The sequence below is a fragment of the Rattus norvegicus genome, chromosome 10, assembly GCF_021556685.1.
Source record: "Rattus norvegicus strain SHRSP/BbbUtx chromosome 10, alternate assembly SHRSP_T2T, whole genome shotgun sequence".
NCBI classification, from domain to species: Eukaryota; Metazoa; Chordata; class Mammalia; order Rodentia; family Muridae; genus Rattus; species Rattus norvegicus.
This window is the reverse complement of record NC_141543.1, coordinates 43,717,301-43,736,240: the sequence shown is the minus strand read 5'-3', so window position 1 is coordinate 43,736,240 and position 18,940 is coordinate 43,717,301. Positions and strand designations below refer to the sequence as shown.

Below are 18,940 nucleotides of genomic sequence, written 5' to 3'. Positions count from 1 at the left end.
GGCACCCACAGGTATGCACCACACAGAGACACAGAAGTACAAATAAATCCTTTTATTAGCGTTTCTGGAATAGACCTAAAGCAACAGAAAGCACTCTCAAAGATCTAGGGTTGGCACAGCAGCCGAGAGGCAGGAGTAGACCACACTCTCACAGATCTTCATCCTGTGAAGTTCTAGTCTTCCTTGCAAAGGAAGGAATTTCCGGTGCCCACGGCAGCGTGGATGAGCTTTGAGGCCTTTAAACCAAGTCACGAAGCCAGTTGCAGAAGGGAAACAACTGTATGAGTCCATGAGCACAGGTACCTGAAAAATCAAGTTTATAAGACCAAAGTAGGGGTTGGGGATTTAGCTCAGTGGTAGAGCGCTTGCCTAGAAAGCGCAAGGCCCTGGGTTCGGTTCCCAGCTCCGAAAAAAAAAGAAAAAAGAAAAAAAGAAAAAAAAAAAGACCAAAGTAATGGGGTTCCAAGAGCCCGGGTGAGGGGGGGATCTGGAAAGCTGAGGGTTGGTTCTCAGGATGGAGAGTTCCCACTTCAGGCACACAGCATGAATGTTTAACAATTCTGAGCTCAACACAAAAAATGGGAGAAGGTAGTGGTTCGGCCTCCCTTTAAGCCCAGCACTTGGGGGTAGAGGCAAGCAGAACTCTGAGTTTGAGGCCAGCCTGGTCCACAGAAGGAGGTCCAGGATGGCCAAGGCTACACAGAGAAACCCTGTCTCAAAAACCAAAAATAAATTAAAAAAATGGGAGAAGGGGAGGCTTATGTGTATGTTGTCAAGAGACGTGGGGCTGTGCTACATGTTGATCTCAAAACTTCCAGAAAACAAGCCAGGCCGCTTGATGAAGCTGATTTGAGGGCAGAGGAAGGACAGTATAGAGAACATAGTGTGAGGCAGTAGACTGTGCCACCAGACAGAAGAACTGGCAAGTTCAGAATGGCAGGAGTTCGAACTGGTCCCTGTCCTGGAGCATGTGACAGCAACCCCCCACTAAGAGGACCGTGACAACAGGTCATGGAGGGGAGAACCTAGAGTTAGTTCTCTGGGCTAATGAGGTATCTAGATAGGCTCTGAGTTTAACCAGTGAGCTTCCCTTCTGTGCATCCCATCCTGCAAATGGCATTTAATCTCTGGTTCTCCCTGAGTAAGACCTATGCACCCTCATCCGCCATGAATAAAACAGTTTGGACAAGCAAAGACCGTCCTTCATCAAGGACTACAGCATCAGGGAGGCCTTTGTCATTCAGAGCCACACCTAAGTCTCCCTTAGAAACCTCTCCACACTCCTAGCACTCATCCGGAGCTAATCTGGATCCCCATCCCCACACCAGGCTCATTGTAGGCCAGTGGCCCCATTCTCAACTCCTTGCCCCAGTGGAGTCTGGGTGCACAGGAGTTTGAGCACCACAGCCTCCGTCCCAGCCCCGGCTGTTTCTCACCCCGAGAGACATAGGCTGGGACTCCTATCTGAGCATCCTGTCAGTGACCCAGCACTCCAGTGGTAAGGAAGAAGTGCAGCCAAGGCCCTGTGTTTTACCTCCCCGAGATGCTTATTGGCAGCGTTCTGAAACCCCAACAGCGAGGAAGAAACACAGACTCACAGCATAGGCAGGACAAGATGGCTTCAGACTCAAGGTCATCCTCCTCAAATCTCTTGAGCAGTGAGATTATATATATGGCTACATTACCTGGTTTGCTGCCAGAAATTTTAAGTAATTTTAAATAAAAAGTGTTCAACTTATCAAAAACAAAAATCATAGGAGTACCACCTTGGGAGTGGTGGCACAGGCCTTCAGTTCTAGTGCACAGGAGGTAGAAGGTGGGAAGTTCTCTGTTGAGTTCAAGGCCAACATAGTCTAAACATTTGAGTTCCAGGCCAGCCAGGATTACAAAGTGAGACTTTGTTTTAAACAAACTAACAACAAAAACAAACAAACAAACAAACAACCACAGGACCTAACCTTTAATTTCTAACATCGAAAATTGGACGTGTGGCTCGATTGGTAAATTAAAGTACTTTCTGGACAAACATAAGGACCTGAGTTCAGATCCACGGCACCCACGTAAAACACCAGCACATCCCTGTGTGGCTCTCATCAAGTTCTGGGGCGGCATAAGCAGGACAACCTCCAGTTAGCTGGCAGCCATTCTAGAGAATCAGCTTAAAGAATAAGGTGGAGAATCCTTGATGAAGACTCCTAACATCAACCTCTGGCCCCCACACACATGTGCATGTACATGTGCGCCCACACATACTCAGAACTGTCTTACACACACACACACACACACACACACACACACACACACACACACACACTCAAACACAAAAGGTGGAACGACTGCAACTGGTAATGCATTCTTACCTACAATCCAAGGGAAGCCTGTTATACAAAAGGACTGGGGTGTGGCTGAGCCCCAGAGTGCTTACCTGGCATGTGTACTGCTTTTGGATCAATTGCCAATACCAGTAAGCAAACAATCAATATTGGAAGAAAAAAGACTAAGTATGGAGAAAAAATAAACAATTCATAAATTCTTGATTGTTAAGAGAAGATCTCACCAAAGAAAACAGGAACACGGTTCTCTCTCTCTCTCTCTCTCTCTCTCTCTCTCTCTCTCTCTCTCTGTCTCTCTGTCTCTCTGTCTCTCTCTCTCTCTCTCTCTCTCTCTCTCTCTCTCTCTCTCTCTCTCTCTCACACACACACACACACACACACACACAAAACCCCAAAGAATAAAATACTCTTGGGACAGAAAAGGAAAGCTAGGGAAATGCAGCAGCAGTGGGAATTTTTCCCAGGGGAAAGAGAAGAGAAATGATAAGAAAAGTTGAAGACCAGACCTCCAGGAAGTGTAAAACACAACCAAACAAACAAACCCACAGCAGTTCAATTAGAAAAGGGGATAGAGGAGGAATGCCATCCACTGTCTCCCCACCCCAGACCAACTCGTGTGTGTGTGTGTGTGTGCACGCGCACACGTGTGTTTATAGGCACATATAATAGCTCTAAAGTATATGCCATGTGAGGGGTGAAAGGAGGGAAAGAAGGGAGGAAGGAAGGAATAAAGGAAAAAAGATAAAGGCATATGGAGTCCTCTGTGTGTGTGTGTGTGTGTGTGTGTGTGCATGCGTGCACAGTTGTGTCTCTAAGGTATATGTTATCTTGTGTGTGTGTGTGCATAGTTGTATCTCTGAGGTGTATGTAGTCCTCTGTGTGTGTGTACTTGAGTGACTTGCTTTCCCTGATCAGGGGCCTTGCTCATGTCTACCACAGCAGATAACATCGGCCACTCCAAAGTACATCACTGAGAATTAGAGCACAAAGACCAAGAAATCCATTCGCTTCCCAGAGAATGGCTGAGGGAGGACATAAATTCAAAAGGACTTGGGCTCTGGAGGCTCAGAAAGACAGACAATTAAAATTCTGAAAGAATTTTTTTTTATTTGAAATGTTATATTTAGCTAAACCGTGTACTTACTTGATATTAATATAAAGATATTTAGATGCACAATTTCTGACAAACCTTACCTCATATACCTTTAAGTAGAAAGCTTCAGAAGGGACTTGGGAGGTGGCTCAGTGTGGGTAAATGCTTACTATGCAAGAGTGAAGGCCTGAGTTCGGATCCTCCACATCCACGGTGGAGCCCGCCTGTAGCCCCAGGGTTTACTGGCCAACCAGACTAGTTAAATCAGCAAGCTCGGGTTTCGGTGAGAGACCCCGTCTCCAAAAAATAATGGAGACCAATAGGAGATAGCTACAGTCAGCCACCAGCTTGTGCATGTGCACCATACATGGAAAGACGTGCACATGCATGCATTCACTACACACACACACACACACACACACACACACACACACACACAGAGAGAGAGACAGAGAGAGAGAGAGAGAGAGAGAGAGAGAGAGAGAACCACCCAGTAACCCATACCTGGAATCCCAGCACTCAAGGCACAGGCAGGGGAACAGCACTGAGTCTGAGGTCAGCCTGGTCTACATAGGGAGACCTTGACCCCAAAACCACAAACAGGGACAATAAGAAACCTTGGAGGACTTGAGTTTTGTATCCTACTTGAAAGCTAAGGAAGCCCACAGCCATAGACTAACAGAAACCAGTAGAGGAGGTTTCTTGGGTCAGAGACAGGTGTCTGCCACAGCCAGGGTGGTAGAATGCCAGTTCTGTCTTTATGTCCTGGATCCCAGTTCTAGCAAGGTGCAGAGCGCCAGACCAATCGGTGCACACGGTGGGCTTTAGCAGGAGAGTGAAAGCCCCAGGGTAGGGACCTGGCCTTTTGTATTGAGAATTAGGCTGCCTGCCTTTTGCTCTGAAGAAGACTGAATGTCTTACTGGATAATGTGTTTTGCAGACACCCTTAAAAGCTAAGCACAAGGGGTTGGGGATTTAGCTCAGTGGTAGAGCGCTTGCCTAGCAACCGCAAGGCCCTGGGTTCGGTCCCCAGCTCCGGAAAAAAAAAAAAAAAAAAGCTAAGCACAAACGGCTCACTCTGGGTTTAAGGGTGGAAGACCCTGTTGAGAACCGAAAGCCACCCTGCTGGGTATCTCTCTTGAAATTCCTGGCAAATAAAACTTCCCTGAAAGTCGAATAAACAGTTGTACTTAAGGAAACAACTCACAGAGTCCGCATTCATACCGATTTATCTCCTTTTCTTTACAAAAGAGACCCTGTGCCTGGGGCAATCCAGAAACACAGCAGAAGCTGTTCTGAAATTACAACTGGTTCCAAGGCGAGCAGAGGGACAGGCAGGAACATTCCCATGACCAAGTTACTTTTGGAAACCCACAAACTGCCCAGCTGCAGGCCATGGACTCACAAGTGTCCTGAGCCCAAGCCACGCCCTCCAGTAGTTTGTGTATATTGGTTTTCCGTGGTGTAATCGGTGATTGGAGCTGACTGGATACGAAACACAATCTTGGCACTTATCCCAGCACTCCAGAGGCAGAGGCAGGAGGATGGCCCCAACTGCAAGGCCATTTTGATGTAAAACACATCCAACCTTTTGACATTGTCATCTACAAAGTTCGCACTCAAGAACAGAAATGAAGGTTTACACACACACACACACACACACACACACACACGAGAGGTGGGGAGAGTCTTATTTTATTTATTTATTTTGTTCTTTTTTTCGGAGCTGGGGACCGAACCCAGGGCCTTGCGCTTGCTAGGCAAGCACTCTACCACTGAGCTAAATCCCCAACCCCTAGAGTCTTATTTTTAAATCTTCACATATCAGTAAGATTGTGTGCTTGGTTGCTTTTGTAGTGGCAAGTTGGACATACTTGCCAAAACTGCAGGCTAGCAAGCTAAGCAAATCTACATTTTGTCTCAAAATAACCAGAAATCAAAAGAGGGGATGGTGGTGGTGGCGGTGGTGAAGCCAGGTAGTGGTGCCTTTAACCCCAGCACTTGGAATGCAGAGGCAGATGGATCTGTGAGTTCAAGACCAGCCTGGTCTACAGAGCGATTTCTAGGATACTCCGGGGTACACAAGGAAACTCTACCTCGGAGGGGGTAAAAAAAGTTCTCAATTCTCCCCACTGCAGCAGGGCGGTGGCCCCTCTCCTGATGGCGTGGTGGTGGCGGCAGCAAGGGGCAGGTGCAGGCGCGCGATGTTCAACAGAGCGCAAAGGCGCTTGGGACACTGATCCAGCGGTCCAGCCGGGACGGTCCCGTTTTGCAAGCGGAGTGGTGGCCGCTTCCCCGCGGGGCAGCTCTGGCCGCGCCTTCCCGGAGACCACGGAGGAGGCGGCGCGGGCGTCCTCTTATCGACCCCATCTCCCGTTACATAAGGCCGCGCCCCTATCTCTGCGGGCCATCGCCGCGCCAGTGCGCCTTCTCCCACGCGCGGGGGGCGCCTACCTGCTGCTCCCCGCACGCCTTCTGTTTGAGGGGCAGGGGCTGTTGACTCACCCAAGCACTGTCCAAGGTGTTTCCCCGAGCCTTTCCCCACCCAAGGAGACCTCCAAGGGATCTGCCACCTGCCCTGTTCTCCAGATTGAGAAACAGAGGCCTCACAGGGGTCACTTGGCTAGCAAGGCACTTCAACTCCCATGAGGGCATAAGGGACAAAGGCAGGTTTCCAGTTCCCAGGTCTGTAGACCTGGGGAAACCTCCACCGTGGACAAAAAGCTGCCATGCAGTTCCCAGTGGGAAGAGAGCTGGGCGAGGCTAGGTCCTGCAGGAACGAAGGCGTTAAGAGTCCCTTGAGGAAATTTGTGAAAAGACAGTGTCTAGCTGAGGAGAAGAAATGGGTGGGGGAGAGTCTGAGAAAGAAGAGGGGCCATGGAGGGGCCGCTGCTGGCCTAAGGGAGGAAGTGGGTGAGGGTGCATCTTGACATCACTACCCAATAGGCAAATGCTGTGGCCGCCGCAGGGGTGGGTTGCTCAGTATGAGGAAAGAGTAGGGAAAAGGCTATGTGCGGGTGTCTGCAGCAGAGGAGCTGCCCCTCCAATCGTTCTCCACATTCTGGGAAATTTGAGGCCCTTGCAAGACCAGCGCAGCTTCTGTGTAGACTGGGGGAGGGGAGGGGGAGAAGGGGATGAGGGATATTGGGGAGGGGGGCAAATGTGGTGGCCACAGACTCGACCATATCAACAGCATTCATGCTCTTTGGCCTAAGCTAGAGTTTGAGGAGCCTGCTGCCTACCCAACCCAGATATAGTGTCCCAGCCAAGAGAAGACACGGGTGGGCCCTTGTCCAAGCTGCATATTGGCAGCATTAGTATCGAGAGTTTTCCTCATTAAAGGTCAGGGGAATACCTGAGCTGGCTGCATCTCAGTGAACCTTCGGGCAGTACAAACCCTCCCGTGAGGCTGAGGAGCAGTGGGGGGGGGGGGGGTCGGAAGTGACTTCTCCTTATTCTCCTTATCCTATTCGGATTTTGTATCCAAACCATGCATCGCTTTGGTGATGTATGAGGTATGTTCACTGAAATTAAGAAAAACAAGGAAAGAAAGAATGAATGAGAGAAAGAGAGAAAGAGAGAGAGAAAGAAAGAAAGAAAGAAAGAAAGAAAGAAAGAAAGAAAAAACAAACTTCCCTAGTTCTCACAGCTAGTAGACTGATACTCACCTGCCCAGAGGCTGACCCGTACTTAGTGACCCAAAGGGGTCAGTATTGGGCTGCTTGCCCAAGAGCTTGGGGCAGTCAGTGGGTGGAATTACTGGGGCGGAAGTTAGCTTTGCTGATGCCCACCGTGGAAATAAGTCACGCAGAACTTGGAAATTCTGTCCCAGACCCTTCTCAATAAATCCACTAAATCAGACTCTTTCCTTTAGAGGGCACTGGATTTTCCAAAAAAGAAAAAAAAAAAATTTAAGATGAGTAAAGATGTGGTTTTCAGATAATGCCCAACAAAGCAGAGCCCAGGGGTGAGGCGTCATCATTTTGGTTTATAAAAGCTGCTTCAACAGGCTAAGGCCACAAGCCAGCAGCCTAGGCCAGCCCACAGTTCTACAGCTCCCTGGTTCTCTCACTGACTCTGGGCTTCATGGCACTCTGGGTGACTGCAGTCCTGGCTCTCGCTTGCCTTGGTGGTCTTGCCACCCCAGGGCCAGTGCGGAGATCCACATCTCCCCCTGTGGCCCTCAGGGAGCTTATCGAGGAGCTGAGCAACATCACACAAGACCAGAAGGTGAGTAGCACACACACACCCCTTCCCCGGAAGAGGTCATGAGCAGGCTGGGTCTGGGCCTGTGTGAACGATGACACAAGCTCCAGTCCCCGGCTCAAAAATGAAGAGCAGCTAACTTGGGGGTGCAGTGGTGAAGAGTCCCCAAAAACAGACCTTCACAACAGGACAGGTTTAATCTAAGAAAACCAGTGGAGGACAGGTCTCTGGATGGGGAAGCCAGACAGCTCTCAGACTGCTCATAGGCTAGGGATAGTTATAGGAAAGGTTGGGGATGTTGGTCCAAAGCTGCTAGGGGTCACCAAAGAATGTCGAGCAAGAGGGACAGGTGATCCTTATCGGATCTGATAATGACTGGCTAGTCAGTATCAGGGTCTGCAGGAGTCAGTGGCCACTGCTTATCCAAAATGGAGGGTTTTCTCAAAATGGCGTGGCCAAGGCTAACCAATGGAACTTGCGTGGGTTGGCAGAGTCACTCGGGGCCTAGCCCCACTTCTACCAGATCAGGACTCTTCCACAGAGGAAAACGGGAAGGTCAGCAGCTTCCTGCAATTTTGGCGTCTGCCAACTAGATTTCCCATGCCACGTCCAACTGGATTTCCTACCCCATGTCCCCATCACGATTTCAGTCAGTGGGACAGGAGGACACTGTAACACCAACTCCTCTCCCTGCCTGCAAAGGAGTTCACAGCATCTGAACATGGATTGCTGAGCCTGGCCCTGGGTGCTGTGTTATCCCTAATCAGACCCCCAGAGGCAGGCGTGGTGGTTTCACTTTGTGAGGTCCAGGGAGGTTAATGTCAGACTCAAGCCTTCCAGGAATCACCTGAGGCCGTGTGTGTGTGTGTGTGTGTGTGTGTGTGTGTGTGTGTGTGTGTGTCCCTAACATAGTGTCCTATTCTGAGAAAAGTGGTACATTAGGCCTCACATCTGACTTGACTAGGTCAACAGCAGCCTCTCTGGCCTTCTCTGTAGACCCCCATCCTCCTGTCCAGACTGTGGCAAGCTTCAAATAAGGCAATTCCCCTGCCAAAAGCCACTCAGTCTCCCTCTCTCAGCTCCAGGACTCTAATTCTTGCCCTAACTCCTCGTGCAGACCAGACCCTGGAGTGTAGGATCTTAAGGGGTTGTCAAGCCAGACTCTACGCGACACTAGGGGTGCTTATGGGCCTGGCCTGGCTGTGCTACCTGTGACACCTGCTACCATTCTACTCATGGTCTTTTTGCTTCCTCAGACTTCCCTGTGCAACAGCAGCATGGTATGGAGCGTGGACCTGACAGCTGGCGGGGTAAGGAACCTGGGCTGAGGAGGGGATGTGGCGGCAGCTCTCGGCTTCTTTTCTCTAAGCCCTACGCATGTAACTAAGGCTTTCCAAAAACACCTTCAAAGATAGGTATGCCTGGCATATCAGGACATTAGAGATTGAGGCAGGAGGATTACCATGAGTTTGAGGCCAGCCGGGACTATATGAGTTCCTGGCTAGCTTAGGCTACAGAAAGATATCCTGCCTCACAGAAATCAATTAAAAAAGCAAAATCTAGAACAGCATGTCTCAACCTTTCTAATGCTGTGACCCTTGAAGACAGTTCCTCATGCCTCGATGACCCCCAACCATAAGCTTGCTTCATTGCTACACCGTAACTGTAATTTTGCTGCTGTTCTGGATCATAAAGTAAATATTATATGCAAGATATTTGATATGTGGTTCTCAAAGGGGTCAAGACCCAACCTCCACTCTAGGAGCTACTCCTGTACTCCCCATAATTTAGGCTCCTCCTGCTACCAGTACCCACCCGGCCAGTTCAATGGCCTTCCTGTGACCTGAGCCAGGCCCGACATCTGCCCTCTTCCCCCACAGTTCTGTGCAGCCCTGGAATCCCTGACCAACATCTCCAGTTGCAATGCCATCCACAGGACCCAGAGGATATTGAATGGCCTCTGTAACCAAAAGGCCTCGGATGTGGTAAGGCCTGTTCCACCCCTAACCCACACCTGCTGGCCTGGATGAGCATCCCAAGTGCATGTTCACCCAGGAGCGGGACCACTGTGGCAGTAGGGACCCAGACTTAGGGTGTTACATGGCTTGGGCTCAAGGGCTCCCAACTTTTACCTGAGCCTCAGTTTCCACATTTGTAAAGTAGAGGCAAAACCAGAACCCACCTGGTAGGGACTTTTGGGAGCATCATAAGGACCAGTCCCTGGAAAGCCCCTGTTGAATGCCAGCTGTCCTTGATCTCGGCGTCGTCCCTCTAATGGATGGGCCTCTTGGTTGTTTTGCAGGCTTCCAGCCCCCCAGATACCAAAATCGAAGTAGCCCAGTTTATATCAAAACTGCTCAATTACTCCAAGCAACTTTTCCGCTATGGCCACTGAGGGGAGACCGGCCCTGGACATCTCAGCTGTGGACCTCAGTTGTGGATTCATTTTCCTTTCTCACATCAGACATTGCTTGGGGGAGACAGGGAGGAGGGTTGGGGAGAGACGAAGTTGCCTCAGCTTTGACCTCAGCCTGCACTGCCTGCCTAGTGCTACAGGTCCCACCCATTCCCCTGCCCCATCCCTATAGCAAACTGACAGTGAGTCCAGCCTGTGGCCTGGTCAGCTGAGGCAGACGGCAGCTTGAGCACATTCGTCTCCATCTTATTTATTATGGTTGTATGTTATTTAAATGAGTCTGTTAGTAGTGGGGTGGGGAAATGGTTTGCTGCCTATGCCCTAGGGGCTCCAGCATTGAAGCAGTGGGCTCTGGGGTCCCTGGTAATATTACTGTACACACAATTCTGCTACCTCACTGGAGCCTCTAGGTCTCATCCCAGGCAGGAGACAGGAGGGAAGGCCAGAGCAACACTCCTGTCTGCCACGGCAGCAACTAGCCCTCAGCCATGAAGTAACTTATTGTTTTGTTCTTATATTTAAAGTATTAAATAGCTTAGCAAAGAGGTAATAATATATGGGAGAATGGCCTGTTACACTCAGTGTGTGGGGAACAGGGGGGAGGACAGCAGGAGGGGGGGGGAGATGGTAGGTTTGTCATTGAACCAGTTTTTCATTGACTGTCAAAACTAGAAACCGGAAATAAAGATGGTGACAGATAGGCCTGCCTGCGTTTGCTGTCTTTTTTTTTTTTTTTTTTTTTTTTTTGGTCCTTGGGGATGCTGCCTTGTGGGCTCCAAACTGAGAAGCCCAGTGTGAGGCAGGCTGCTCAAAGGAGATGAGAGGAGGGAAGGGCAAGCCTGGGCTGAGGGAAAGCAAAGCCTCTGGTCTGTGGCAGACCGAGGAGATACGCCCCCTGTCTACTGTTGGTGAGCAGGGGGAGTTTGGGCCAGGAAATTGGGGTTCAAGGGGATGTCTGGGGCAGGCGGGGAACCTCTTGGGTATCTCCTGACAACTGGCCAGCTTTGTCTGCACCACCCACACAGTCTCGGGTCTCCCTTACCACCCTGGGAGGCACATAGCCTGAGGCACGGGTGGGGACAGGAGACTGGTCCAAGGCACAGGATGGGAGGAAATAAAGGCCACATTCTGCCTCCTCATTCAAACGTCACCTGCCCAAATGCACGGTTCTTCTCCTGTGTACTGCCTGTTTGGATATCCCCTGGTGATGAGACACTCACGACTTAGCTTCTAGGGACAAGCTGTTCAATTTCTGGAGCCCACACATTGCTTTGTAAGCCGGGATGAATCGGTAGACATGTGGAGACTGGGGTAGACAGATAAGACCATGGAGACGGCACCTCAGAGCAGGTGGCCTGCCTCTCCCTTGCTGGCCTGCAAGCTGGAGCGGTGGGAACATCTGCATCAGTAAGCGAGTGCTGGATAACAAGATGCCTCTTGGAGTCCTTGTGAGGTGCAGCCCAAAGCAGAAGAGGCCACCAAGAAGGAGAGGAGGCTTCTGCAGCAGGTGTGAGTGGGGTCAGGGACCAAATTCTGAATGACAGCAGAAACCCTCCTGGGGCAGGCAGAATCTGAGATTCCAATACTCACAGTCTCGAGCCAACCAAACAGCACCAGAGGACATAGCAGGAACTTAGCCAACTCATGGGGAATCAGTCTTCCCTTCTTGCCTCACTGCCAACAAAGAAGAGACAGAAGAGGCCAAGCCATAGCCCTGGGAGTCGGCCACTCTGCACGAAAGAGGGGACATGTATAGCAGGGCAGGACGGGCTCCCAGCTCTGCCAGAGGTCGCACTTTCTGAGGACCATCTGTGCTGGCACAGCACCAGCCACCCAGACTAAGGGCTGCAAGACATGGTACGAGACAGAACTTACGAAGGTAGGGAAGAAGATGCTCTCCTCCATCCCTCTGGGAGCACTGTTGTAGAGACGGGGGGAGCACTGGTCTTCTTGCCTCCTTCTCTACCCATAGTCTAAAATCAAAGATTAGATGGACTTTTTTGTTCTTGTTTTGTTTTTGAGACAAGGTTTTTCTTTCTGGCCCTGCCTATTCTGAAACTTGATATGTAAACCAGGCCAGCCTCAAACTCACGTTCACCTGCCTCTGCCTCCCCAGTGCTGGTATGAAAGGTGTGTGCCACACTGACCAGCTTGGTTTATTGTTTTAAAAAAGGGTGATGTGTGTGTGTGTGCCCATGTATGTACACGTGTGTGCATGTGTATGCATGTGGATGTATGTGTGTGTGACTGTGTGTGCATGTGTGTACATGTGTGTATGAGTGTGTATACATGTGTGAACATGTGTGTGAGCATGTATGCATGTGTATGTCTGTGTGCATGTATGTGTGTGTTGTATAAGAAGCTAGAGGACAACCTTGAGTGTTGTTCCTTGGGAGCAATCCACCGTGTTTCTATGTCTCTCATTCACTGGTCTAGAACGTTCCTTGTTAGGTTATGCTGGCTGGTCAACAATCCCCACAGATTTTTTAGCCTCTACCTCCCCAGCACTGAAGTGTGCACCCTCCTGCCCTCCTCCTCATGCTTGCACGGTAAGCATTTTACCCCCTGAACCCCCCCCCCCGCCAGGTCCCAAGAACAATATCACTTAAAAACAGAATCATTTTCTGTGCATAGATGATAGCTTCATCTTTACCTAGGCCCCCTCTAACTGATGAAGGTTTTGGCCTGTCTGGCTGAACTAAGGGAGATGGTTCAGAGGATAAAAACACTTTCTGTACAGGTCTGATGACCCAAATTCAATCCCTGGTCAGACACAGTGGGAGCAACTAGAATGCCAGCACTCTTACAGTACGGCAGGAGATAAAGACAGAATTGCCCGGAATGCGACGGCTGGCCCTCAAAAAAGAGGGAGAGACAGGGCTGGAGAGATAGTTCAGAGCCTTCTAGTTAAGAGCACTGGCTGATCTTCCAGAGAGCCTAGGTTTAATTCCTAGCCCTCACCCACACGGTAGCTCGAAACTGACTCTAACTCTAGTCCCAGAGGATCTGATGCCCTCTTCTGGCCTCCTCAGGTACTACACACACATGGTGCACAGAGGTATACATGCAAGCAAAACCTAATCATGTAAAATAAGAAAATAAAATCTCAACCGGGCATGGTGGCACACACCTTTAGTGCCAGCACTCAGAAGGCAGAAGCAGTCAGATCTCTGTGAATTTGAGGTGCAGCCTGATCTACAAAGTGAGTTCCAGAACATCCAAGGCTGCTACATACAGAAACCCCGTCTTGAACCCCACCCCAACCATCTCAAAATAAAATAAAGGTCAAAAGAACCAAAAGTTGTCCTTTGACCTCCATCCACATGTACGGTACGGAGTAACACAGGTGCATATACACTTAAACGTTTGTGTACACACAGACACATGCACGGTTTTGTTTTTTTAATGAAGGAGGGCTCTCTTCCAGTCCAGTTCTTAAGGGAGCCTTCACTCTGCAAGGTGCGTGTGGAGTCATTCCAGGTCTCACCACTAGGGGTCCACAGCTAGTCATATCCTCATCCTGTCCACAACTCTAATCCTTCACACTGTGCCTCGGTCAGAGGCGGAGGACCTGTGGTCCTCAATAAGGAGCCCTGGGACCCTCAAGGACAAAGGATGCCTTACATTGTCACAAGGCAATGCTACTAAAGCTGAGAGCAAGGGAGTGACTCAGTGGGGGCAAAAGCAGGAGGAAGAAGCAGGAGAAATTTAACTTTGAAGCATCACCTTGACTCTGGGTCCTAGAGGGACCATAGGACACCTCGAAAGCTCCCGGGTACTTTCTCCCATATGCAAAGGAAACTCTCAGTAAGGCCAGAGACAGGGGAGCTGAGGAGAACTGAGAGCCCCTGGTGAGCAGGAGACAGAGCTGGTCAGGGCGTAGGATGAGCTGCCCCTTTGCACCCCAGGCTCAGGAGGTTTCGCTGAAGGTGAGAGGGATGGGGGCGGGAGGGGGGGGCTCAGGTGAGAAATGAGAATCAGTTTCCGTTGAATGCCACAGCAAACAAACACTTCTGCTACTCAGGCAAGGTGTTGAAAACACAGTCACTTCAGGGGTTTCTCTGAGGCCAGTCCCTGAGGTGCTCAGTATGGAGAGGAGTTGCGCAAAGGACTAGGCCTATGTCTGCCCCACTGTCTGAGGACAACTAGGAGGATGGGGCTAATCAAGTCATCCACTGTAACATTTACGCTACAGCCGCGCTTTCCCCGCGAGTACCACGTCAGTGGGCACCAGGCTCTGCTTTGCTTCTCTCTTCTGAGATGGTGGCAGGTAGCTGGCCATGCACCAGGCCGAGCATCCTGGGTGGGAAACCCTGGTTGTGTGGTCCCGCACTTTAGGCTGGTCAGGCCTAGGGCTGTGTCCACAGTCACCCTCCCCAACACTGCCCTCTGTCACTGTGAAAACTAAAAGTCACGAGGCCTCATTATCTTCATTCAATTCTCGGCTCCACCCAAAAGCGACAGAGCGCATGGCTTGCAACGAACTTTCCCAGATCAACTGATTTCTCGGCAGCCAGGGAGGGCCCCATGACGAAGCCACTCGAAATCCCAGAAGCAATTTTCTACTTACGACCTCACTTTCTGTTGTTCTCTCTTCCTCCCCCTCCATAGTGCCATCTTGAGTGGAAAGTGATCCCCTCACAGAGGACCTAAGAAACGCCCCCAGCCCTGCCCTGTCTGGGCTGCTGTGTGGTCAGAGGTGACGCAGGCAGCAAAATTAAATATAGCAAACGTCGTCATCTCCGCTCTGAGCAGCATAGTGGACCAGTGCGTGGGGGCTGCGCTGCTCTTCCTGCAGCTCTCGTGCCTTCGTGGCCACAGCCTTCGTGGGGCAGCAGCTCTGGTGTCTCCTGCCACCGGCCACCTAGACCTGTAGATCTCTGATCCCCGGCCGTACTTGGACCCACTCTTAAGGAGTTCCAGGAATATCGGGGAAGGAAAAGCAATTTCTCATCTATTTACTCCTCCATGTTCTCATCCCCGCTGCGCACTCTTGTACAGTGAATGTACATCCATCCCCTAGCTTGGCCAGGGCCAAAACCAGACTTAATATAGAAAAGCAGCGCATTCTTGAGGTCCATAGAAGGGACAGATCAGGACTTGGGCTGGAGACAGGACAGCATCTCAGGACCCTCAGCGCTTCCAGGAAAGGATTCAGTCTGGGAAGACACAGTAGTAGCCCAGCCAGAAGCGCCATCTCCTCTCTTGGGCCTCCAGGTCTTCAGATCCTCTGTGGGAAGAAAAGACACAGGTGGAAGATGTGCCAGGGGACCGCTCATCAGCTCTGAGTCTGAGGCTGCAGTGACATACGGCCCTGAGGACAAATGAGAGTAGCTGCTGACTTCAACTGCTATTATCTATCTATCTATCTATCTATCTATCTATCTATCTATCTATCCATCATCTATCTATCATCTATCTATCATCTATCTATCTATCTATCTATCTATCTATCTATCTATCTATCTATCTATCTATCTATCTCTATCTCACACGAGAGCGTCCCTGGCACCTCAGGGAACAGAGGAGCCCAAGGCCACACACTCTCTTCTCTAGTGCACGTACATTGGCGGGGTCCTCTCTATGTCTGTGATCATGGTTTGAAGACATAGGCAGACATGCAGCCAAAGACTCAGGGCACGAACTCACGGTTAAATCAACTCTGGCTTTAAGTCCCATGGCGCTCCTGATTGCAGAACTTGATGCTTGGGCCAAGACTCAGGTGCCGCTCTGAGGCAGAGCTCCATCTATCTATCTATCTATCTATCTATCTATCTATCTATCTATCTATCTATCTATCTATCTATCATCTATCTATCTATCCATCCACCCACCCATCACCCACCCATCTATCCATGCATCCATCCATCAGCAAGGATTCGCTGCAGCCTTACCAGGTACCTCTGATATGGTTCCTGAGCACAGCAAGTCACACAGTGAGACAGCAGAGCAGAGCAATAGCACAGAGGTGTCAGGCACCTGGGAAGCCACAGAGGAGAGAAGCCGGCCAGTGGTTGGGACAGAGCACAGGAAGTCAAGAGCACCTCACTCATGAGATGGGTGAAAGCAGAGGTCTGGCTGACTGGATAGTCTGTGTGAGAACAGCTCACTGCATTAGGAAGAGCAAAGCATCAGATGCGAATACCGGAATGGCCCAAGTCTTGACCAGACAGACGCACATGAGGCCTAACTCTGGCACTCAGGAGGTGGAGGTGGGAGGAACAGGAGTTTGAGGGCTTCGAGAAAGATCCAGGCCATATCTCAATCAAATTTTGGTAGAGCCATTCTAGCAGCTAGAGCCGCAAAGGGCAGAGCCACGGAGACTGCTTTCCAGGCTCCTGTAGACTCAGGAGGGAGAGGATGGCGGTAGAGGGGTGAGAGACGTCTAACTCTGGAGAGGTGTATGTGTGTGCAATATATGTGCAAATTATATATTTACACTTTATATTAAATAAAGTAAACATGGATGAGATATCTACTGCATGTTAATACATACATGCAGTTCTATGATTTCTACGTTTGTGTGGGGGGCGAATGTCTGTGTGCAGCATGTAGAGGTAGATGAGACTGTCACATGTCCCCCTCTTTTGAAGACAGTGTCTTTCACAGAGCCTGGGGCTAGGCTGGCAGCCAGCAAACCCAGTCATTCTCCTGTCCCCATTCTCCACAGTGAGGGGGTTACAGATGCATGTGAGGCCATGTTGGCTTTTTTTTTTTTTTTAAGATTTATTTTATTTATATATGTACACTGTCACTGTCTTCAGACACACCAGAAGAGGGCATCAGATCTCATTACAGATGGTTGTGAGCCATCATGTGGTTGCTGGGAATTGAACCCAGGTCCTCTGGAAGAGCAACCAGTGCTCTTAACCACTGAGCCATCTCTCCAGCCCCCCATGTTGGCTTTTTTTATGTGGGTGCTGGGCTTCTGAACTCAGGTCCTCATGCTTGGTCAGCAAGCTCTCTTACCCTAAAGACATCTTCCCGGCCCTGTATTTAAATTTATTACCTCACACACACACGCTATTCTACGGATCTTCGCTCATAGCCATGTGTTCTACCTCTGAGCACCATATCAACTTTTTTGGTTTTGTTTTGTTTGTTTCTAAGATTGTTTGTTTGTTTTGAGATAATGTAGTCCTGGCTGTCCTGGAGTTTGCTCTGTAGACCAGGCTGGCCTTGAACTCAGAGATCCTCCTACCTCTGCCACCCAGGTACTGGTATTAAAGGTGTGAGCCACCATGCCCTGCCCCCAAAATCAGCCGAAATCAGTTTTGTTTTTTTTTAAATCTTTACATTTTTAAAATGTATGTGTGTGCAATGCTCCCAGGAGGCCAGCAGAGGGCATCAGATTCCCGGAGCTGGAGTTACAGGTGGTGGAACGTCATCTGATGTGGGTGCTGGGAACCTAACTGGGCCCCCGCAAGCACAGAACACACGCTTAACTGCCGAGAAACCTCCCCACCCTCTACGAGATTTATTATAAAAATGTCAAATATCTACAAAAGTGCCCCTGAGGCATCCATTACTCGGCCTCAGTGGTTAGCGTGTGAGGGCCGATTTTGTCTCATCTCTACGCTCCTTACTGACAATGACCAGACCCAGCATCCAGGTGGGCTTGATGCAGCCGGCGAGGTCTGTGTGCACCATGCGTGGGCTCAGAACCTGAACTCCAGGACACCATCAAGGCTGAATTGTGGACTCCATGGTCCTCCCTGGAGCATAGCACAGCCTGGCCTCCCTAAGGCCACAGCACAGGGACTACATCATTGAGGTCCTCTTACCGCCATTCACACTGCACAGAGAAGCCACTTTGCTGATGTCACCATTTTGTCAATTCATCACCCTTATCTCTTGTCACCTCCCACGGGCCACGGTGATCGTGACCCTCACTTCTGCCTCTTGAGACACTCACTCCCTGGGGTTCTGACCCTGCCTGTGCTGGGCTCCTGGTCAGGCCGCCTATCTCTCTCCCAGTATTACTGGTGGGTAGTGGGTCACTTCCCATCCCCCTTGCCTCTCTCAACCCAGTATAACTCTGTCTGTGGAAATGCCTCCATGTTCAGAGCCACAGTGACCCCTCAGCTCACCAATGCTGACCTCCGACTGTATCTCACACCTTCTATCTCCCAGAATGGCCAGAAGCTCCCTGGGCCAGAAACCTGGGTCACCTGCAGCTGAGTCCTCCCTCAGCCCAGGGTGCATTCGACATGAGCAGTGATCTGCTACTGCCACCACTGTTGCTGGTTTTGATCACAGCTCGGTTTGGGGTTGTTTTATGTTTTTCTTTCAAATGTTGAATGCTTAAATTTTTTTTCTAATGCGCCAGATACCACACCAACACTTGACACTTAATACCACACATGACTCTCTCACATTCCTTTTCTACTGTCAGCCAGTTTTACTGGGATACCCAGACAGAATGCCTTTCCCAAAGCCACTCAGAAAGGTGTCTGGAGCAGGTTTAGAGATGGTTGACTCCAAGTCTCTCTTTGCATGTGTGTGCATATGCATGTGAGTATAATATGTGTGCATATGCATGTGTGTATAGATATGTATGCAAATGTATGTGTGTATAAATGTGTGTGCCTATGCATGTGTGTATAGATGTGTGTGCATATGCATGTGCATATAGATGTGTGTGCATATGCATGTGCATATAAATGTGTATATATGTATGCACATATAGATCTATACATACATGCATATATGTAGATATGTGTATAGCTGTGTATATATGCATGTGTACATAGATGCACATGCATATATGCATGTATGTGTAATGTGTGTGCACATGTGTCTGTATAGATGTGTGTGGAAGTCAAAGGAAGGGAGTCAGCTACTCTACCCCTTCCTCTGTGTGGGCCCTGGGGATTAAACTCAGGTCATCAG

At 49.9% G+C, this 18,940-nt stretch overlaps 1 protein-coding gene and 1 long non-coding RNA gene across 2 annotated transcripts; one reads left to right on the top strand and one right to left on the bottom strand.

Annotated features, from left to right (window-relative positions):
- The first annotated feature begins 7,512 nt into the window (after positions 1 to 7,512).
- Positions 7,513 to 10,074, top strand: Il13 (interleukin 13). Its single transcript, NM_053828.1, has 4 exons — positions 7,513 to 7,656; positions 8,889 to 8,942; positions 9,513 to 9,617; positions 9,935 to 10,074. Exons 1-4 carry the CDS (start codon positions 7,513 to 7,515, stop codon positions 10,025 to 10,027), a joined length of 396 nt encoding a protein of 131 aa, NP_446280.1. The 3' UTR covers positions 10,028 to 10,074.
- A 686-nt stretch (positions 10,075 to 10,760) lies between these two features.
- Positions 10,761 to 14,741, bottom strand: LOC148002867 (uncharacterized). The gene is made up of 3 exons (XR_015631611.1): positions 14,619 to 14,741; positions 11,924 to 12,021; positions 10,761 to 11,778 (listed from the first exon to the last, which is right to left on the bottom strand). It is a non-coding gene; the product is annotated as an uncharacterized LOC148002867 (long non-coding RNA).
- Positions 14,742 to 18,940: the final 4,199 nt, after the last annotated feature.